The sequence below is a fragment of the Carcharodon carcharias genome, chromosome 21 (genome assembly GCF_017639515.1).
Source record: "Carcharodon carcharias isolate sCarCar2 chromosome 21, sCarCar2.pri, whole genome shotgun sequence".
NCBI classification, from domain to species: domain Eukaryota; kingdom Metazoa; phylum Chordata; class Chondrichthyes; order Lamniformes; family Lamnidae; genus Carcharodon; species Carcharodon carcharias.
Window position 1 is genome coordinate 40,966,748 of NC_054487.1, and position 20,885 is coordinate 40,987,632.

Genomic DNA, 20,885 nt, shown 5'->3' on the forward strand with positions numbered 1-20,885 from the left:
GGCCGAGGTCTGGAATCTTTCATGTTCTGTCTTACAATGGCAAGTGTCCAATTTTGCTGAGAGGAGTGATACTTCAACTTTGATGATCATAGAGACAATGATCCACAATCAAACTCAGCGCTAGTATTTGTCAAGAACATATGTAACAGACAATATTCATCAAAATGGTGGTATTAACATACTGCTCATTATAGGAGCACACATAATTTTTAAGGTATGTCTTTGATATATTGCAGAATTGAAAACCATCGGTGAGATGATATCCATGGATATTACTGTTTATAAGAGCAAGACCATCACACCTCAGATTCCTCCTTAAGCATTTGTTATCCTCACGACGACTCTTTGGGGATCTACTACATCAGGTATCCCTCAAAAAGCAGTTAAACATTTGCAAAAGGTACCTCAGACCATGACTCAGAATTCAGATGAGGCTTCTGCTTCATTAATAATCCTGTTACAAGATCTGCACGTATAGAGTTATGAACCAAGGCTAACGCTGCCAATGATTCTTCATCCATAAAAATCAGAGTATTGCTAAAATAGCCAGCAGCACAAATCTCTCTAAGAATACCAATGTCTCAAAAAGCAAACAAAAAACCCAAATACAAGACATACAATTGTGGCGGAATATTTTCACTAAGGGTGCATATGATTTATGTCAAGCAATAATAGGTTTACAAATGATTTAAAAATGATTTTTTTTCACTCATGCCTCTACTCAGTAAGTGTGGGCTGGATTTTGCGTGATGACATCGGGTCAACAATCGAACATCATCCCACCAGTCTCCAATAATATGGAAGGTGAGCAGGTACCGAAATCAGAAGCCTGCCTGCTCTTTCAAAAACAAGTTATTGAGATTCTTAAAAAGCCAACAGACTGCAATTTTTCATTCCCCTCCATGTTTCATAGTAGCATGGATAAAACACTGGAATTACGCCAGGTATGAGGATGTCGCACAAGAGTGAATAAAAAGAGTTGTAAACAGCACCATGGCTGCATATAGAAGCAGAGTCTGCTGCTGAAGGTGGTAGCACTTGGCATGAGTAATATTATTTGTTCAGTTTTTATAGGCTGACCTAGCAAATAAGGAGAGAGTGAGAGGGAAGGGGGCCATTAAATTGGTGGTCAGAACCGACTTTCAGTTCACGGCCTATCGCCTCTCCTGCTGGGCGTCGGGCCCTAGATCCCCAGTTGGGCACAGAGGCCCCCTCCCACTCCCCTTCAAAGTGCTAACTGGCTGCATTCCTGCTGGCCAGCTGCTGATTGGCTGTCCTACATTTCATTCGACGTGCTGAAACAGTGGGAACGGGGCAAAAGCGAGCAGACTGTGCACTTCCTGCTCCACCTCCCTTAACCCATCAGAAACCATAAAATCCAGCCCATGCAATATTTCCCTCACCTCCACACTCAGATAAACATGTGATAACCTCTTACCACAATTTATATCGATAATAAAGATGTAACTAACTTTGCAAATTTTCTAATACTAAACAGGACGGGACCAATATTTTGGCGGGGAGGTTTGTTCGTATAGTTGGGGATGGTTAAAACTAGCTTGGCGGGGGAATGAGTACCCGAGCACAGATTCCTAAGGGAAAGGAGCAAAGATGAAAACAGAAAGCAAAGTATTAGTAAGTGAGTGTGGAATGCAGAGAAAACCAAGGTTATAAAATAGACACAAAAGAAATAGCAGTGCTTTATGGTATATATTTCAATGTAGGGAGTCTAGTAAATAAGACAGGTAAGATGAGGGCACGGATAGACATCTGGAAGTATGATAGCTACTACTGAAACATAGCTTTAAGAAAGGCAACAATGTTAGCTCAACATTCCTGGTTCCAGAGTTTCAGACAGGATAGATAGGAGGATAAAAAGGAGGGGGTCACCATATTGTTTAATGAAACAATTACAGCTCTAAGGTGCGATAATATGATGGAAGGATCATCGAATGAGGTGAAATGGGTTGAAGTGAAGAACAAAAAAGGGTAATCACACTTCCAGGAGCAGAGTAGAGATTTCCACATGTTCAGAGAGAGATGGAAGAGCAAATATGTAGGGAAATTTCTGAGACAAGCAGGGGAAAGCAATGGTATTGTGATATTGTCACTGGACTAATAATCCAGAAACTCAAAATAATGCTCTGAGGACCCAGATTCATAACCTACTATAGCAAATGGTGGAATTTGAATTCAATAAGAATCTGGAGTTAAAAGTCTGCTGATGACCATGATGTCATTGTTGATTTTTTGTTGTTAAAAACCCATCTGGTTCACTAATGTCCTTTAGGAAAGGAAATCTGTCGTCCTTACCTGGTCTGGCCTACATGTGACTCCAGACCCACAGCAATGTGGTTGACTCTGAAATGGCCTAGCAAGCCACTCAGTTGTAACAAACTGCTACAAAGTCACAAATAAGAATGAAACTGGACAGACTACCTAGCATCGGCCTAGGCACTGGAAATGACAATGGGAATCGCAGCCCTGTCGACCCTGCAAAGTTCTCCTTGCTAACATCTGGGGGCTAGTACCAAAATTGGAAGAGCTGTCTCACAAACTATTCAAGCAACAGCCTGATATAGTCATCCTCACAGAATGATACCTTACAGGTAATGTCCCAGACACCACCATCACCATCCTTGGGTATGTCCTGTCCCTCCGGCAGGACTGATCCAGCAGAGGTGGTGGCACAGTGTACATAGTCGAGTTGGGGGGTGGGGGTTGCCCTGGGAGTCCGCAACATCAACTCTGGACCCCATGAAGTCTCATGGACAGGCAAACCTCCCGCTGATTACCATGTACTGCCCTCCCTCAGCTGATGAATCAGTGCTCCTTCATGTTGAACATCACTTGGAGGAAGCACTGAGGGTGGCAAGGGTGCAGAATGTACTCTGGGTGGGGAACTTCAAGGTCCATCGCCAAGAGTGGCTCGGTAGCACCACTACTGATCGAACTGGCCAAGTCCTAAAGGACATAGCTGCTAGACTGGATTTGCGGCAGGTGGTGAGGGAACAAACAAGAGGGAAAGACATACTTGACCTCATCCTCACCAACCTGCCTGCTGCAGATGCATCTGTCCATGACAGTATCGGTAGGAGTGACCACCGCACAGTCATTGTGGAGACAAAGTCCCGCTTTCACATTGAGGATACCCTCCATCATGCTGTGTGGCAATACCACCAAACTAAATGGGATAGATCTCAAACAGATCTAGCAACTCAAGACTGGGCATCCATGAGGCGCTGTGGGCCATCAGCAGCAACAGAATTGTACTCGAACACAATCTGTAACCTCATGGCCCGGCATATCCCCCACTCTACCATTACCATCAAGCCAGGGGATCAACCCTGTCTCAATGAAGAGTGCAGGAGGGCAGGCCAGGAGTAGCACCAGGCAAACCTAAAAATGAGGTGTCAACCTGGTGAAGCTATAACACAGGACTACTTGCATGACAAACAACATAAGCAGCAAGTGATAGACAGAGCTAAGCGATCCCACAACCAACGGATCAGATCTAAGCTCTGCAGTCTTGCCACATCCAGTCATGAATGGTGGTTGACAATTAAACAACTCAGTGGAGGAGGAGGCTGCACAAATATCCCCATCCTCAATGAGGGAGAAGCCCATCACATAAGTGCAAAAGATAAGGCTGAAGCATTCGCAACAATCTTCAGCCAAAAGTGCCGAGTGGATGATCTATCCCGGCCTCCTTCGGAGGTCCCCAGCATCACAGATACCAGTCATTAGCCAATTCGATTCACTACACATTAAATCAAGAAATGGCTAAAGGCACTGGATAGTGCAAAGGCAATGGGCCCTGACAATATCCCAGCAATATACTGAAGACTTGCTCCAGAACTAGCAGCGCCCCTAGCCAAGATGCTCCAGTACAGCAACAACACTGGCATCTACCCGGCAATGTGGAAAATTGCCCAGGTATGTCCTGTGCCCAAAAAGCAGGACAAATCCAACTGGCCAATTACCGCCCCATCAGTCTACTCTCGGTCATCAGTAAAGTGATGGAAGGGGTCATCAACAGTGCTATCAAGCAGCACTTGCATAGCAATAACCTGCTCACTGATGCCCAGTTTGGGTTCTGCCAAGGCCACTCAGCTCCTGAACCTCATTACAGTCTTGGTTCAAACCTGGGCAAAAGATCTGAACTCCCGAGGTGAGGTGAGAGTGACTGCCCTTGACATCAAGGCAGCATTTGACAGAGTGTGGCATCAAGAAGCTGTAGCAAAACTGGAGTTAATGGGAATCGGGGGAAAACTCTCCACTAGTTGGAGTCACACTCAGTACAAAGGAAGGTGGTTGTGGTTGTTGGAGGTCAGTCATCTCAGCTCCAGGACATCACTGTAGGAGTTCTTCAGGGTAGTTTCCTAGGCCCAACCATCTTCAATTGCTTCATCAATGACCTTCCTTCTTTCATAAGGTCAGAAGTGGGGATGTTCACTGATGATTGTACAATGTTCAGCACTATTTGAGACTCCTCAGATATTGAAGCAGTCCATGTCCAAATGCAGCAATTCCTGAAGAATAGCCAGGCTTGGGCTGACAAGTGGCAAGTAACATTCACACCACATAAGTGTCAGGCAATGACCATCTCCAACAAGAGAGAATCCAACCATCGCTCCTTGATGTTCAATGGCATTACTATCACCGAATCCCCCACTATCAACATCCTGGGGGTTACCATTGACCAGAAACTGAACTGGACTAGCCATATAAATACTGTCGCTACGAGAGCAGGTCAGGGGCTAGGAATCCTGTGACAAGTAACTCATCTCCTGACTCCCCAAAGCCTGTCCACCATCAACAAGGAACAAGTCAGGAGTGTGATGGAATACTCTCCACTTGCCTGGATGAGTGCAGCTACCACAACAGTCAAGAAACTGGACACCATCCAGGACAAAGCAGCTTGCTTGATTGGCACCACATCCACAAACATTCACTCCCTCCACCACCGACGCACAGCAGCAGCATTGTGTACCATCTACAAGATGCACTGCAGGAATTCACCAAGGCTCCTTAGACAGCACCTGCCAAACCCAGAACCACTACCATCTAGAAGGACAAAGGGCAGCAGACAGATGGGAACATCACCACCAGGAAATTCTCCTCCAAGTCACTCACCATCCTGACTTAACAGCACTGTGAGTGTATCTACATCACACCGACTGCAGCAGTGCAAGAAGGCAGCTCACCACTACCTTCTCAAGGGTAACTCAGGATGGCCCAACCAGCGAAGCCCACATTCCATTAATGAATTTTTAAAAAAACTACAGGCAATAAAGTAGAGGCTTTTAACTAGTCAAATAATATGGGATAGAATCAGTGTAGAAGGTGTGGAGGGAACAGATTGCTTAAAGAGCATTCAAGAGAACTATTTTAGTCAGTGTCCAGCAATCCCAACAAGAGGAGGGCAGTTCTGGACTTATTTTTAGGGAATGAGGCTGGGCAGGTGGAAGGGATATCAGCAGATGACCATTTTAATGGTGGTGGCTATAGTTCAGTTGGATTTAGGGACAAAGATAGACCAAGAGTAAAAGTTCTCAATTGCAGAAAGGCCAATTTTAATAAGCTGAGATGTGATCTAGCAAAAGCAGACTGAAACCAACTATTTGAAGGTAAATCAATGTCAGAGCAAAGGGAGCTATTCAAGGAGGAGAGAGTAAGGGTTCAGAACAAAGATTTTCACAAAGAAACTAGGACTCCCAAATCTAAAACTCCCTGGATATTCAGCCACATACAGGATAGGATAAGGCATAAAAAGGGAAGCTTGTGTTAGATACCGGGGGCTCAATACAGCAGCAAGTCAAGAGAAGTATAGAAAAAGCAGGAGCAAAATTAAAAAGGAAATTAGAAAGCAGAGAGAGGGCATGAAAAAATATTGGCAAGTTAAATCAAGGATAGCCCAAAGATGTTTTATAAATACATAAAAAGCAAGAGGAAAACTAAGGAAAAAGTAGAGCTAATTAGAGACAAATAAAGGTCACCTGTGTGTGGAGGCAGAAGATGTGGGCATAGTTCTTAATGAATACTTTGCGCCGGGCTTTACAAAAAATGAGGGGAAATGCAGACATTTTATTTAAGGAATAGGAGTTGAAGTATTATATAGGATAAACATAGTGAGAGAGAAAATATTAAAGGATTTAGCATCTTTGAAAGTTGATGAATCACCAGGCGTGGATGAAATGTATCTAATTAAACTAATGAAGCTGCAACATTCAGATAAAGGAGCTGAGTTTAAGGAAAATTTCAGACTGACACCTAGAATTTCTTTGCACAAATAGTCATCAACATGTGGAATGGAGTCAATTACCAAAGTAGATTAGTCAAGGCCAAATCATCTGTTTCTGATGACTCATTGACCTGAAACATTAACTGTGTCTCCCTTCACAGATACTACAGGACCTGCTGAGTATTTCCAGCATTTTCTGTTTCTATTCTAAATCATCTGGTACCATTCAAGAGACTGTTGAATGTGGTAATGAGGGAACTGCAGGGCATTTCTGGACTGCTGAGCAAAGATGGGCAGAATATTCTTCCTCATGTGAATCTATCTTGTGACATGGCTAGTAGAAGGAGAGTGTAAATTAGCTGATTGATAATGTGACCTTCCTCCACCTCCACTCACTCCCAGCTCCACATACTTCATTATACTCAAAACACTGGGGCTGGGTTTAAAGTTTCTAACCTGCTCAAGAGTAGGGAAAGCCAACAGCATGTGGGGAACCTGGAAGTTTCAGCAGCTCAGTTGTCAGTGCCTTTTCATAGAATCATAGGAAGGTTACAACACAGAAGGAGGCCATCAGCCAGTCCTGTCTGTGCTGGTTCTCTGCAAGAGCAACTCACCTGCGTTTTCCCCATAGCCCTACAAATGTTTCTCTCCAGATAATGATCCAACCCTTTTTTGAAAGCCCCAATTGAACCTGCCTCTACCACACTTTCAGGTCCAGATCCCAACAACTTGCTGTGTAAAAAAAGTTTTTCCTCATGCCACTGTTGCTTTTTATGCCAATCACCTTAAATTGGTGTCCTCTGGTTCGGGTTCCTTCTGCCAATGGAAACAGTTTCTCCCTATCTACTCTGTTCAGGGCCATCATGATTTTGAACACCTCAATCAAATCTACTCTTAATCTTCTCTTTTCAACAAAAAGAAGCCCCAGCTTCTCCAATCTATCAACGTAACCAAAGTTCCTTATTCCTGGAACATTGGAGACGAAGAGTTGAGAGCCTTCCAACTATCTGATAAAAGAATTAAATATCACACAGTCACATGGCACACAACATTCAATCATGCCGACAATCTCATCAGCCAGTGAAATATGATCATGTGCGCAACAATGAGAGAACCCTCTCACTTTGTCAGATCTAATTGGTGAAGTGGTGAAGACAGGAACAGCAGTGGCGAGTCCCTATCGAAGGGCACAGCTCCCTTCAAGCTCTGTCCAGCTGGTTGCAAATACTGAACCTTGGGGGACCTCGACAAAAAGGATAATTCTGTGGCAACAGCAGGAAATCCATCTGGTTCTGACAACAGGAGAGAGATTGGAGGGTTCTGTCTCCAACATGGGTGCCATGATGTCTCAGGTCTTTACATTAATGTCCACATCAAAGAAAAGACCATGGAGCATCAGACCAGCAGCTAACTGAGTGCATATGCTGGTCCTCACCAATGGATTGCCACCTTAAACAGGATTGAGGAAACCCAGATTGGCCATTCACTAGCTCTTGGCTAGCAGGCAAGTATGAATGGACCATGGGGGAAGATGGAGAAAGGGGGCATAGAAGCTGGGGTCTCTATTCAAAGCTTCTGACCCCTTAACCCCTCCCGTCATTCAGAACCCCACATGTTTCCTCTTGTCCAAACAGTTGAGTGTGCACCTGCACTAGTGCAGGTTCAACAGTCATTCCAAAACCCATAAGACCTCAGCCAAGAGAATCTGAGCAGTCAGAACAGGAATATGAGCAGCCTGCCTCTGGCTAGGCTGAAGCTACAAGGGGTATTATCACTTAGAAGTAGCCAAAGAAGTGGAGAATTGTAGTTGCATGATAGTATGCACGTAAGCATTCAACACATTGTTACATATTTCTGTACTGCTCTTACATGTGTTACATATCTCTGTTAGATAATTCTGTATTTTTTCTAGGCCATAAAATGTATTTGTTTGTTCTATTTTCCTGTTTTGTCCATTTTAGCTTGCTCCCCAGTAAATGGCATTCTGCCTTATGAAGAATAAGACAAGAGTTAAAGATGAGCAGTGGGTAGCAGGGAGAGAGATGAATTGATCAGTGGGACACTGAACCAGGCAGTTATGTTGTGCAGTTGTTGGTGCCCCCTCGCCACATCATGCGTTCCCTCTCCCAGATCCTCCTATCCCTCCTCCCCCTCTGAAAACACAGAGCGCTCGACAACTTCCTCCTCCTGACATTCCACTCCTCACTGCTATGCTATTTTGTGCAAGGCACAGAAAGCCACTATCATTCTGGATACTTAAGGGCATCCCAGGCACCTGAAGTCTATCTTCGGCATCCCGATTGCTTGCTCTGTCATAGCTCTGATGGTCAGGTGGCTTCTGTTGTACCTTTCCTGGGCATCAATGCCTGGGCTCCTCACAGGTGTCATCAGGCACATCTTCAGAGGGTAGCCCCTGTCTCCAAGGAGACATTGGTTGGCTCAGCATTAAGCTGTAAATATCTCAAGGCGGCTTAACTGGCACAGGATGAAACCAGCAAGTCAGCTCTCTGGAAATCTTGCACAGATATGTGCAATGATCTTTTTATGGCTGCACAGAAGCTGAAAATTGGTGGAGTGGAATCCCCACCTGTTAACAAAAACTGCTGGTTGCACTGGTGGAGGGGAGGGGTGGTGCTAGGGTTGGCACATGCATGCAGCCAATGACTCCCTGAGCCAGTGGAAGCCAGCCAGAGCAGCAAAGCCAAGTGCCCATTCATTCCAATTGGCCTCATCACTTGAGAAATGTCCAGAAGTCCCTGCACTGGCAAAGGTGGCATCAGTCACCTGTGTGAAACACTTGTGGGCAGCAGTTTGTGAGATTCTGCAAATGTCACCCACAGTTAGTTGGGAGGAGCTAGAGGTGAAAAAATTTAGAGCTGTAGTGACCTTGGCCACCACTGGCAATGAGTGCCCATCTGGTCCACTTGCCAAGAAGTCGTCTTCCAGGATGCTGCAGATGCCTGTCAACTCCTGACGGGAAACTCTAAGTCTCCTGAGGCATTGCTGCTCAGTCATGTCCAAAACACTTATCCTTTGCCTGCAAACCTTGCACTGGGGATATTGCCTCATGCAAGCTAGACCCTTGTGCTCCTCCCCTCTCTCCTGTGGTGTGACAGGTTGTTGAGGAGACAGCTACTGCTTCTGTTCCTAGTGCTGCAGCTCACCTTGTTCCTCATCTGAGGTCCAAGGTAAAACTTTGTAAGTGGTTTCCATACTGATCTTAAAGTTGACGCTGGGAAGTGCTAAACAAAGGTAGTAAGTTCCATAATGGTAGAAATGGCCTCCAAGGTTTTGGGAATCACCTCCATATTCTTTGGCAAGCCCTGTGAGCAAAAGCCTTTCACCAAGGCACAATAGCAAGCCCAAGCTTTCAGTATTTAAAGCATTTCTTGCCTGTTTAGTCCTGTCAAATTCCACTGCCCTCTCACCTTGATTTCCTTGGTGAGTTCCATGAAGCTTGGGAAACCAATAACATAGTTAAGTTCAACTTCTGAGTTAAAACAGCTCTTAATGAGTACTTCACACATTATTATTGGATACCTACCTGTCCACTGGGGTTTCCTGCACATTTCAGATCATACTCAAGTTAAAGGCTGAAGTCGGCAGGTTGCTGCTGGTCTCCCGACATGCATTTTGAGCTCTTTTAACCACTTGCCTGCTGGCAAATCTGCTCACCTTTTTTGCAAATAAAATTCCCTTCCTCTTTGCTCCCAGGAAACAAAGGTCATGTTGATAAAGTTTGATAGTCTCTGCTGCTGTGTGAATTTTCTCCAATGTGGCTGGCATTTTGAATTGGGTTATAGTTACTGCAGTAAGCTGTTCTTTCCCCAGAATCCAGAATGTCCTACTGAGGTAGCAGGTCATCCCAGGTACTATGGTTATTGTTATTGCCAAGTAACAATTGCTTGTCTCTCTGATCTAGTCTCCACAACTCAATAGTTTACAGCATCTCTCCTGTTCTGTTTTTCAAGTAATCTTAGCCAAACATCAAACAAGTTTCCTGGAATGAACATTAAAAACTAATCATTCTTATGTGTTTGCAAGGCAAAACTCATAGATATTCTGTGAGAAACAACAGAAGAAACTGTATGTCCCCACCATTAGTATTGTACACCTATTTTGTGATGTGCAAACTGCAGGTTAAAATGGTGTTAAGTTTTGAATTTGTGCATCAGTAAATAGCAACAAAGGTGAACTGGCAAAAGCAGCAGAATGGTCTGTTCAAGCCTATTCTATAACCTTAGCTCAAGTACAGGATTATTGTGTCTGGCATTTTGACAGAAATTCCTTTTTGTTGGATGAGAGAGCCAGATCCACCAACAAATTGGCTTGGATGATGTTTTAAGTGTGATGCGAAATATAGCAGATTACTGATGGCAGCAATCATTTTTGATATTTTACACTTCTAGCAAGAAAAAGTATATTTCAAAGATTTAGGGTAGAATTTAACTCTTTCCAGCTGACAGAAATGGGGCTGTGGTAGGGATAAGATCAAGGTGATCACCACAATTGCATTTCCAATGCAACAGTTCCACACATGCCATTGCTATTCTAGGATTCATTGATTCTGTACATGGTGCATACTAAGCGCATGAGCCTGGAAGGGCCATGTGTTGGCATGAAGGGCATGGGGGGCTTGGGGGTCAAGGGCAAGACCTTTTGGAGATACCTTTCAAAAGATTCCAAATCCAGAATCTGGTTCACGACTCCTCTGACAGCCATAAGCCATGAGTCATGGAAAAACTGCCGAACCCCACAAAAATTGCAGGGATGCTATGAGATACCTAAACCTGCAATGGAGCCTGCAAGATCACGAGTGCAGGGAGTGAACTCGATACCTGGATTCTATCCCCTGCCAGGGAAAATTGGGAGTGCCAGGAATCCCAGAATTGAATCCCGCCCAGCATTTTTAAATGGCTCCAGAGTTGTTCCAATTCTATGAAAATGCAGGCCTAAGTCAGCGGTTCCAATAACCAACTTCTGCAATATAAACTAAATGGTACAATTTTAAAGGGGGTGCAGGAACAAAGACATGGGCTGTAGATCTATGAAGCTTTAATTGAGAAGACTAGTAAAAAGGAATATGGAAGGGACATCAAGCTAAACCTTTATAAAACACAGTTAGGCCTGCTGTTGGTGTATTGTGTTCAGTTCTGGGCACCACACTTTGGGACAAATGCTAAGGCCTTGAGAGTGTGCAGAAGAGATTTAATAGAATGCTACCAAGGCTAAGGGGCCTCAGTTATATGGAAAGACAGGGGAATATGGGGTTGTTGTCCTTAAAGCAGAGAGCATACTGGAAATTTTGAAGGGTGTTGATGGAATAAATAAGGAGAAACTATTTCCAGTGTCCGTAGGATTGGCAACCAGAGAACACAGAGTCAGGGTGAGTGGCAAAGGAACCAGAGGCAATAAAGGGGAAAAAATTGATGCAGCAAGTTGCTATGATTTGAATGATTGTTGGAAGCAGGATAAATATTTGCTTGCAAAATGGAATTGTGCAAATACCGGAAGGGAAAAATTTTCCAGGTCTACCGGGCAAGAACATGGAATTGGGGCTAATTATATAGCTGAAGCAAAAAACTGCCATAGGCACGATAGGCCAAATGCTCTCTTTATCTGTGCTACCTTATTCTATGATTCTATGAATCAACCTTCCCCACTTTATCATCCATCTCCTTTAGCAATGTCTTTTCAATCGACACATGATTTTTTTCTGAAAATATCGCAGGCTATTACCTCCAAGTACAATTTTCTAAAACTGCCATTAACCTCTTTGCAGATCACCATCAAGAAAAGTTTGGACCTTTCAGTTCACGCTTTCATTCTATTGACCATTATAAACTCAATTTTTCTAGTTTCTATGCATTACGAGCTACTGAGAAAGATCACTGGCTGAAGTGGTGGACATTTGCTCCAATCTAAAGCCTGAAAGGTTTAAACTGTGAAAACTATTAAGGCCAGCAAAGTAAACAATTGAGGTAATAAAGCAGTCACAACAATGGCATATTTCTTTGTATATGGATCTGTGTTGGATAACAGCTTCATACCAATTTCAGCAAATGTCCATTTTCATACTAAATTCATTTCCAATTTAGTTAATGGGCACTCCTTCTGTTCAGAGTTTCTAGTGAAGGCTTAAAGGGGTCATGTTAGAACTTCCATTGCTTATATTTTTTATAAATAACTTAGAGAACAGAATATCGAGTGATGAATTACACTATATTCAAAGCAGTAGCTAATGAAATTAACCAATGTGCACTAATCCAATGGGATCTGGATGGTCTAGGTCAATGAACAGAGAACCTACAGTTCAATGCAGATACACTTAATTATATCAGATTGGGCAAAAGAATCAAGAATGTGGAGTACATATTAAATGGTAACATGTTTGAGGTAAAATATTTGGAAAGAGCCTGAACGTCTTGGTATATGGGCCATTAAAGCCATTAGCACAGCATTTGCAGGCATCAGGAAAGTTACAGCCTATTTCCTGCCTCATGAGAATAGTTAAAATTGATTCCCTGGTTTAGTTTATGAACACCCTTCAAGATTTTGAGCATGCTCTCTGCTGAAAGGGCAACCATTCCATATTCCCCAGTCTTTCCACATAACCAAAGTCCCTTAACCTTGGTAGCATTCTAGCAAATCTCTTCTGTGCACTCTCAAGGCCTTTGCATTTTTCCCAAAGTGTGGTGCCCAGAATTGAACACCATATACCTGTGGCCTAGCCAGTGTTTCATTAGGTTATCCTCCTTGTGCCTATATTAATAAAGCCAATAATAATCCACTCCAGTTGGTTTGGTTTCTGTCAGAAACATATATCTCTAGACCTTGTCACAGCTATGATCATGGCATAGATACAAGCGCCAAATGCTAGAGGTGAAGGGATACTAACCAAGGAGTCTTAGGAAAGCTGAGGACCACAGAAATCACATGGTACAAAGGGAGATGGTCATGGCTGCCCTACAACACTGTTCATCATGGCCTTCTCCTTAATTCAACCATCTTTAGTTACATCATTAATGACTTTCGCTCCATCTTAAGGCCAGGAATGGGGCTATTCATTGACAAATCCAGTAGTTTTCAGTTCCATTCACAACTTCTATGATGGTAAAGCCACCCATATTGGCCTAATTAGGACCTGAACAACATCCTGGCTTAGCATGAGAAGAAGCAGATAATGTTTATGCCACATAAGTACCATCGCCCACAAAAAAATGCTCAACAGCCTTGACCAGACTTTCAAAGGCCATCACAATCATCAAAGCCCCAGCATGAGTGTTCAAAGAGTCAACATTGATGGGTTTACCTGGTCCAGCAATATCAATATGATGGCTATACTAACAGGATAGAAAATGAGTAATCTGTAGTGAGTGGCTCACTCCTGATCTCAAAGCCTCTCTACCTACTACAAGGCAATACGGAGCAACTTCATAAGACATAGAAGCAGAAATTAGGCCATTCAGCCCATCAAGTCTGCTCTGCCATTCAATCACGGCTGATAGGTTTCTCAACCCCATTCTCCCGCCTTCTCTCCATAACCTTTGATCCCCTTACCAATCAAGAACCTATCTATCTCGGTCTTAAATACGTTCAATGACCTGGCCTCCACAGCCTTCTGTGGCAATGAATTCCATAGATTCACCACTCTCCGGCTAAAGAAGTTTCTCCTCATCTCTGTTCTAAAAGGTTTTCCCTTTACTCTGAGGCTGTGCCCTCGGGTCCTAGTCTCTCCTACTAATGGAAACATCTTCCCCACGTCCACTATATCCAGGCCTTTCAGTATTTTGTAAGTTTCAATCAGATCCCACCTCATCCTTCTAAACTCCATCGAGTATAGACCCAGAGTCCTCAACTGTTCCTCATATGTTAAGCCTTTCATTCCTGGGATCGTTCTCGTGAACCTCCTCTGGACTCTCTCCAGGGCCAGAACATCCTTCCTGAGATACGGGGCCCAGAATTGCTCACAATATTCTAAATGTGGTCTGACCAGAGCCTTATGAAGCCTCAGCAGCACATCCCTGCTTTTATATTCTAGTCCTCTCAAAATAAATGCCAATATTGCATTTGCCTTCCTAACTACCGGCTCAACCTGCAAGTTAACCTTAAGAGAATCCTGGACTAGGACTCCAAAGTCCCTATGCACTCCAGATTTCTGAATTCTCTCCCCATTTAGAAAATAGTCTATGCCTCTATTCTTCCTACCAAAGAGCATGACCTCACACTTCCCCACGTTGTATTCCATCTGTCACTTCTTTGCCCATTCTCCTAACCTGTCCAAATGCTTCTGCAGCCTCCCCGCCTCCTCAATACTACCTGTCCCTCCACCTATCTTTGTATCATCTGCAAACTTAGCCAGGATGCCCTCAGTTCCTTCTAGATCATCTAGATCATTAACGTATAAAGTGAAAAGTTGTGGTCCCAACACTGACCCTGCGGAACTCCACTAGTCACTGGCCGCCATCCTGAGAAGGACCCCCTTATCCCCACACTCTGCCTCCTGCCAGACAGCCAATCTTCTATCCATGCTAGTAACTTGCCTCTAACACCATGGGCTCTTAGCTTTCTGAGCAGCCTCCTGTGTGGCATCTTGTCAAAGGCCTTCTGGAAGTCCAAGTATATCCATTGGCTCTCCTTTGTCTAACCTACTCGTTACCTCCTCAAAGAATTCTAACAGATTTGTCAGGCTTGATGAAGCCATGCTGACTTTGCCCTATTTTACCATGCCCTTCCAAGTATTCTGAAATCTCATCCTTAATAAAAATCTTACCAACGACCGAGGTCTGGCTAATCGGCCTGTAATTTCCCATCTTTTGCCTCACTCCCTTCTTAAACAGGGGGGTTAGATTAGCGATTTTCCAGTCCTCTAGGACCCTCCCTGACTCCAGTGATTCCAGAAAGATCACCACTAACGCCTCCACTATCTCTTCAGCTATCTTCTTCAGAACTCTGGGGTGTAATCCATCTGGGCTAGGTGATTCATCCACCTTCAGACGTTTCAGTTTTCCTAGCACCTTCTCCTTGGTAATAGCCACCATACTCACCTCTGCCCCCCGACTCTTTTGAACTTTGGGGATGTTACTCGTGTCTTCCACCGTGAAGACTGACGCAAAGTACCTATTCAATTCCTCCATCATTTCTCTGTTCCCCACTACTACTTCTCCAGTGCCATTTTCCAGCAGTCCAATGTCCACTTTTGCCTCTCTCTTACCCTTTATATATCTAAAAAAAACTCTTGCAATCTTCTTTTATATTACTGGCTAGTTTACCCTCATATTTAATCTTCTCTCTCCTTATTTCTTTTTTAGTTGTCCTCTGTTGGTCTTTGTAGGCTTCCCAATCCCACTGCTTTTTGCTGCATTGTATGCTTTCTCTTTAGCTTTTATGCTGTCCCTGACTTCCCCTGTCAGCCATGGTTGCCTCATCCTCCCTTTACTATGCTTCTTCTTCCTAGGGAAGGATTTTTGCTGTGCCTCCCAAATTACTCCCAGAAACTCCTGCCATTGCTGTTCCACTGTCTTTCCTGCTAGGCTTATCTTCCAGTCAATTCTGGCCAGCTCCTCCCTCATGCCTTTGTAACTCTTTTGAGTACAAACCCGTTTCCATCTGTTCCTATTCAGATGAAGTTACATTGTTTCATAGTTTGCCATTGTGAGATTTGAACTCTTGATCTTGGGGTTACAAGCCCAGTACCATAACCACTTGGCTATTTAGGCCAAGCTTATGTAACTCTTTCAAGTACAAACATGTTTCCATCTGTTCCTATTCAGATGAAGTTACATTGTTTCATAGTTTGCCATTGTGAGATTTGAACTCTTGATCTTGGGGTTACAAGCCCAGTACCATAACCACTTGGCTATTTAGGCCAAGCTTATGTAACTCTTTCAAGTACAAACATGTTTCCATCTGTTCCTATTCAGATGAAGTTACATTGTTTCATAGTTTGCCATTGTGAGGTTTGAACTCTTGATCTTGGGGTTACAAACCCAGTACCATAACCACCTGGCTATTTAGGCCAAAAGTTGCCTTTATTCAACTGTAATACGACACCAGAGGTAATGATGTGGGAGGGGGAAAAAGAAGCCAATGCAATTAAGTCACTGGCTTAGACTGGTAAGAATGGGAGCAGGTGAGTGCAGTCTCAGCAGCTGGATGGCAGTGGAGGAGAATGGAGCGGTCAGAAGCCACAGTCAGGTCAAAAAGGACAAGAGGAGATAGTTTACCTTTGTCACCCCACTTAAGATACAATTTGTAACTTTGAATAGAACCTTTCCAGTATTATGGTAGGAGTGTAAACCGAAATTCAAAAGTAGTTCTGAGAAAGATTTGCTCAAGACATTGGACAGAAAATGGACTTTGGAAATGAGGCAGTGGTTTGCATGGACAGAGGAGTCAGGTTTATTTGTGGGATTGGGTGATGATGGTAGATTTGAAGGAGATGGGGAAAGAACTGAAGGATGGAGAACAATTAACAATATCAGCAGGGGTGATGGTGGTGTCATGGTAATATCACTGGACTCGTAATGCAGAGGGCCAGGTTAATGCACTGAGGACACTGATTCAAATACCAGCACAAGAGCTGGTGGAATTTAAATTCAACAATAAATCTAGAATTATAAAGCTATTCTCAGCATGGTGACCATGACAATAATCATCATTTGTTGTGTAAAAAAACCCATTTGGTTCACTATTATCCTTTAGGGAAGGAAATTTGCCATCCTTTCCTGGCCTGGCCTACATGTAACTCCAGACCAACAGCAATGTAGTTGACTCTTAACTTTCCTCTGAAATGGCCTAGCAAGCCACTCAGTTCAAGGGCAATTAAGAATGGGCAACAAATGCTGGTCTTGCCAACAATACCCACTTCCCATAAAAGGAAGAGAAAAAAAACTGAAAACAGAAAGACAAATTGTGTGGTCAGCAGTTTAATGGGAATAAAGGGAGTGGGAATAAGGTTGAGGGAGCAACAAGTGGGTCTCATGGCCAAGATGAATTTGAAGGGGCAATGGAAGAGAAAAATGCAAGTCAGGGCTGGGGCAGGGGTGAATCTTAGAGGAGGTTTGGCCCAGCGATGAGGGGAAGGAATCATGTCAGATATACAACTGTCAGGGCAATACAAACACAGGGACTTTGAAACTTCTGGTCAGTGTGACACAATTTCCATCAGTAAATAATGTTTTACGCCAACAGCAAGACCTATATCAGAGATGAGGTGAGAGAGACTGCCCTTGACATAAAGGCAGCATTTGACTGAGTGTAGCATCAAGGAGCCCTAGCAAAACTGGAGTTAATGGGAATCAGGGGGAAAACACTCCACTGGTTGGAGTCATACCTAGCATAAAGGAAGATGGTTGTGATTGTTGGAGGTCAGCCATCTCAGCTCCAGGATATCTGTGCAGGAGTTCCTCAGGGTGGTGTCCTCAGCTCAATCATCTTCAGCTGCCTCATCAATGACTTTCCTTCCATCATAAGGTCAGAAGTGGGGATGTTCGCTGATGATTGCACAATGTTCGGCACCACTCAAGACTCCTCAGACACTGAAGCAGTCCATGTCCAAATGCAGTAAGACCTGGACAATATCCAGGTTTGGGCTGACAAGTGGCAAGTAACATTCACGCCACACAAGTATCAGGCAATGACCATCTCCAACAAGAGAGAATCTAACCATTGCACCTTGACATTCAATGGCATTACCATCAATGAATCTCCCGCTATCAACATCCTGGGGGGTTAACATCGACCAGAAGTTGAACTAGACTAACCATATAAATATTATGGCTACAAGAGCAGGTTAGGGGCTAGGAATCCTGCAACAAGTAACTCACCCCCTGACTCCCCAAAGCCTGTCCACCATCTACAAGGCACAAGTCAGGAGTGTGATGGAATATTCCCTACCTGTCTGGATGAGTGCAGCTCCCACAACATTCAAGAAGCTTGACACTGTCCAGGACAAAGCAGCCCACTTGATCGGCACCCCATCCACAAACATTCACTCCCTCCACTACCGATGCATAGTGGCAGCAGTGAGTACCATCTACAAGATGCACTGCAGGAATTCACCAAGGCTCCTTAGACATTACTTTCCAAATCCATGACCACTACCATCTAGAAGGACAAAGGCAGCAGATAGATGGGAACACCACCACCTGGAAGTTCCCCTCCAAGTCACTTACCATCCTGACCTGGAAATATATTGCCGTTCCTTCATTGTGGCTGGGTCAAAATCCTGGAACTCCCTCCCTAACAGCACTGTGGGTGTACCTATAGGGACTGCAGCAGTTCAAGAAGGCAGCTCACCACCACATTATCAAGGGCAATTAGGGATGGGCAATAAATGCTGGCCTAGTCATGAAGCCCACACCCCGTGAATGAATTTAAAAAAAAGCCTGCTGTGCCAGATTTTACTCTCAATAAATAAGCTTCATTACCTGTGCATTTCTTGACCTTGCTATTTCTTTTCCCATGCCAGCTTAATTTACAGTTGAAATTCTCCTCCCAGAACTCTGCAAACCAGACATTCCTTCTGTTGTTCTCCAGTGTACGGCTTCTGAAGTATCTATCAAAGCCTGAGGCAGAAACAAAACGGTCAGCTATGGTAAACAGTGAGCAGCGCATTAAACTTTTTGAACCATCTACAACGTATGATGTGGGTCAGTAAAATGAAGGTTTTGGCAGTACTGTCATTCCTTTTCCTTCTGGAGCTTTTAACATGCTTGATTTTTTTTTAAAGACCGAAAATTTATAACGCTGACAGTGTAGCTAACTTGGATAAGAAAATACAGGAAAACTTATCACTAGTGTCCTGAGCTTTGACAGTTTGCAGTGTAAATAAATTAATGTGGTCTGTAGCCAATTTCCCTCAACACTGACCTTTTCACCTCTGGAGGGAAATACTACTGAGTTTGGCACTTTCCGCTGAGCTTAGTCTCAAATCATGAATTTCAATCAGAACACAGGAAAATAAGCACTGAAGATGGTTCTCTTGGGAAGCAGCGCCTCAGGTGATCCTACCTTCAATTGAGGCTCTCTTGGGGAGGATGGTGACAGCCCCTTCAGCGACCTCTTCTTGCTGGTGCACTGGTGCGACCTTTGAACCCCAGCTGTCAGAGCCGACCCATAGGAAATGCTTTGTCTGATTGGATCTCTTGGCGGCCTCCAGTAAACGGCTGCAGATAGAAGGGGAGCAAGGAGGTCGGGTAAACTGTGATACTTCAGCTTGCGCTTGGAAATAATAGCAACCATTTTGGCTCATTCACTCTTCCCCCAGACATTAAAAGGGCGAAAGTGCAACCCATTTAACCAATCATTTTGTCAGCCCAATACATAAAAAGAAAACAGCAGAGACACCTGTTTGAAGCCTGCATTCATGCCACAGGAAATGGTCACCTAATCTGATCTAAATCATTCCAACTGTCATGTTCACTTTGTCACTTTCTCCCACCTCGGTGGTTAGTTTCTGATCTATTGCATTTGCAGACTTCAAAAAACCAGCTCTATTTCCCAAAGGATCAAGGCTGCAGCCTGAAGTGTAATTGCATTAGAACTCCCTGTGCACCTCGGCGGAATTCGCAGCCATTACAAATCATTGTTTTGAACAGCTTTATTCATTAGCAATATTTCTGTGATCTAAGCTCTGGCTGAAATCCTTAGCCATCTCTTTATCAAAATAGAAATTGGCAGCAACTGGATGAGCACTTTGGTTTCCCAGAGGCCTGAACGAAACACAGTCAATATGACTTCAACTTTAAAAAGAGAGTAATACGCACCTGATGTCATCTTCATTTGCAAATATAATTATTCCACGAGCATTGGGGGTTTCCAGCAAGCGTCTGATGATTTTGTCAAATTCACCTGGTTTTGGCTCTCGAGGAATTTTCAGTGACTGCGCAATGCAAACCCTACCTAAGGGAAAGAACATTGCCACGTTATTAACTAAACAATCAAAAGCAGCTATAATAGTTGATCACAAGTATTAGCATGTTGTTGGAATATATGCTCTCTAATCTATGTTGGCCTATTTTGATTGGGCCCACTATGGGTGACACTGCATTGCCGCGGTATCACCAATGAAAATTAGCACAAGTGCCCATAAGAGCACCACTAATATGATAAAACAAGCAGAATCCAATTAAACTAAGGTGCTTCAAATAAACAACAAAGGCAAAAGTAGCTGTGACATATAAATAACAATATGCTTATAGAGTCAAGGAAATACTCTATAACTTGATTGGCCCACCGGTTATGGAAGGTCTCAAGCATACCAGTAAAAAGAGTATGGACTCTCTCCAAGACCACCCAGGCATGGACAATTCCATAGAGGAGAGGCAGACAGAAGTCAGAGTGATCATTCTCTGCCCTTGGGCTCTGCCCATCCTGGGACCTGTAAAATGCTGCCTTGACAAGGCCCAGGAGGAGGTCCACAATGAGGTCCTCCAACTTGCCCATTGTTTCGCCATTAGAAACCAATGGTGCAACTTGTGTCAGCTGTGGATCAATTGGTAGCACTCTCGCTTCTGAATCAGAAGGTTGTGGACTCCAAGTCCCACTTCAGAATTTGAACACAAATATCAAGGTTGCTACTTCAGCGCATTACCGAGGGCCTGCTAAACTGTAGGAGGTGCTGGCTTATGCATGAGCT

The 20,885-nt window shown here is 43.9% G+C and overlaps 1 protein-coding gene across 1 annotated transcript in view; it reads right to left on the reverse strand.

The window, feature by feature from the left end:
- LOC121293402 (metabotropic glutamate receptor 8) overlaps nucleotides 1-20,885 on the reverse strand; it is a 434,543-nt gene that overhangs the window by 179,924 nt on the left and 233,734 nt on the right. Inside the window, exons 3-5 of the mRNA XM_041216453.1 lie at nucleotides 20,014-20,149; nucleotides 19,259-19,413; nucleotides 18,676-18,813 (exon numbers count right to left, since the gene is read on the reverse strand). Of these exons, the coding sequence (XP_041072387.1) occupies nucleotides 18,676-18,813; nucleotides 19,259-19,413; nucleotides 20,014-20,149 (429 nt within the window). The remainder of the gene's footprint in view (nucleotides 1-18,675; nucleotides 18,814-19,258; nucleotides 19,414-20,013; nucleotides 20,150-20,885) is intronic.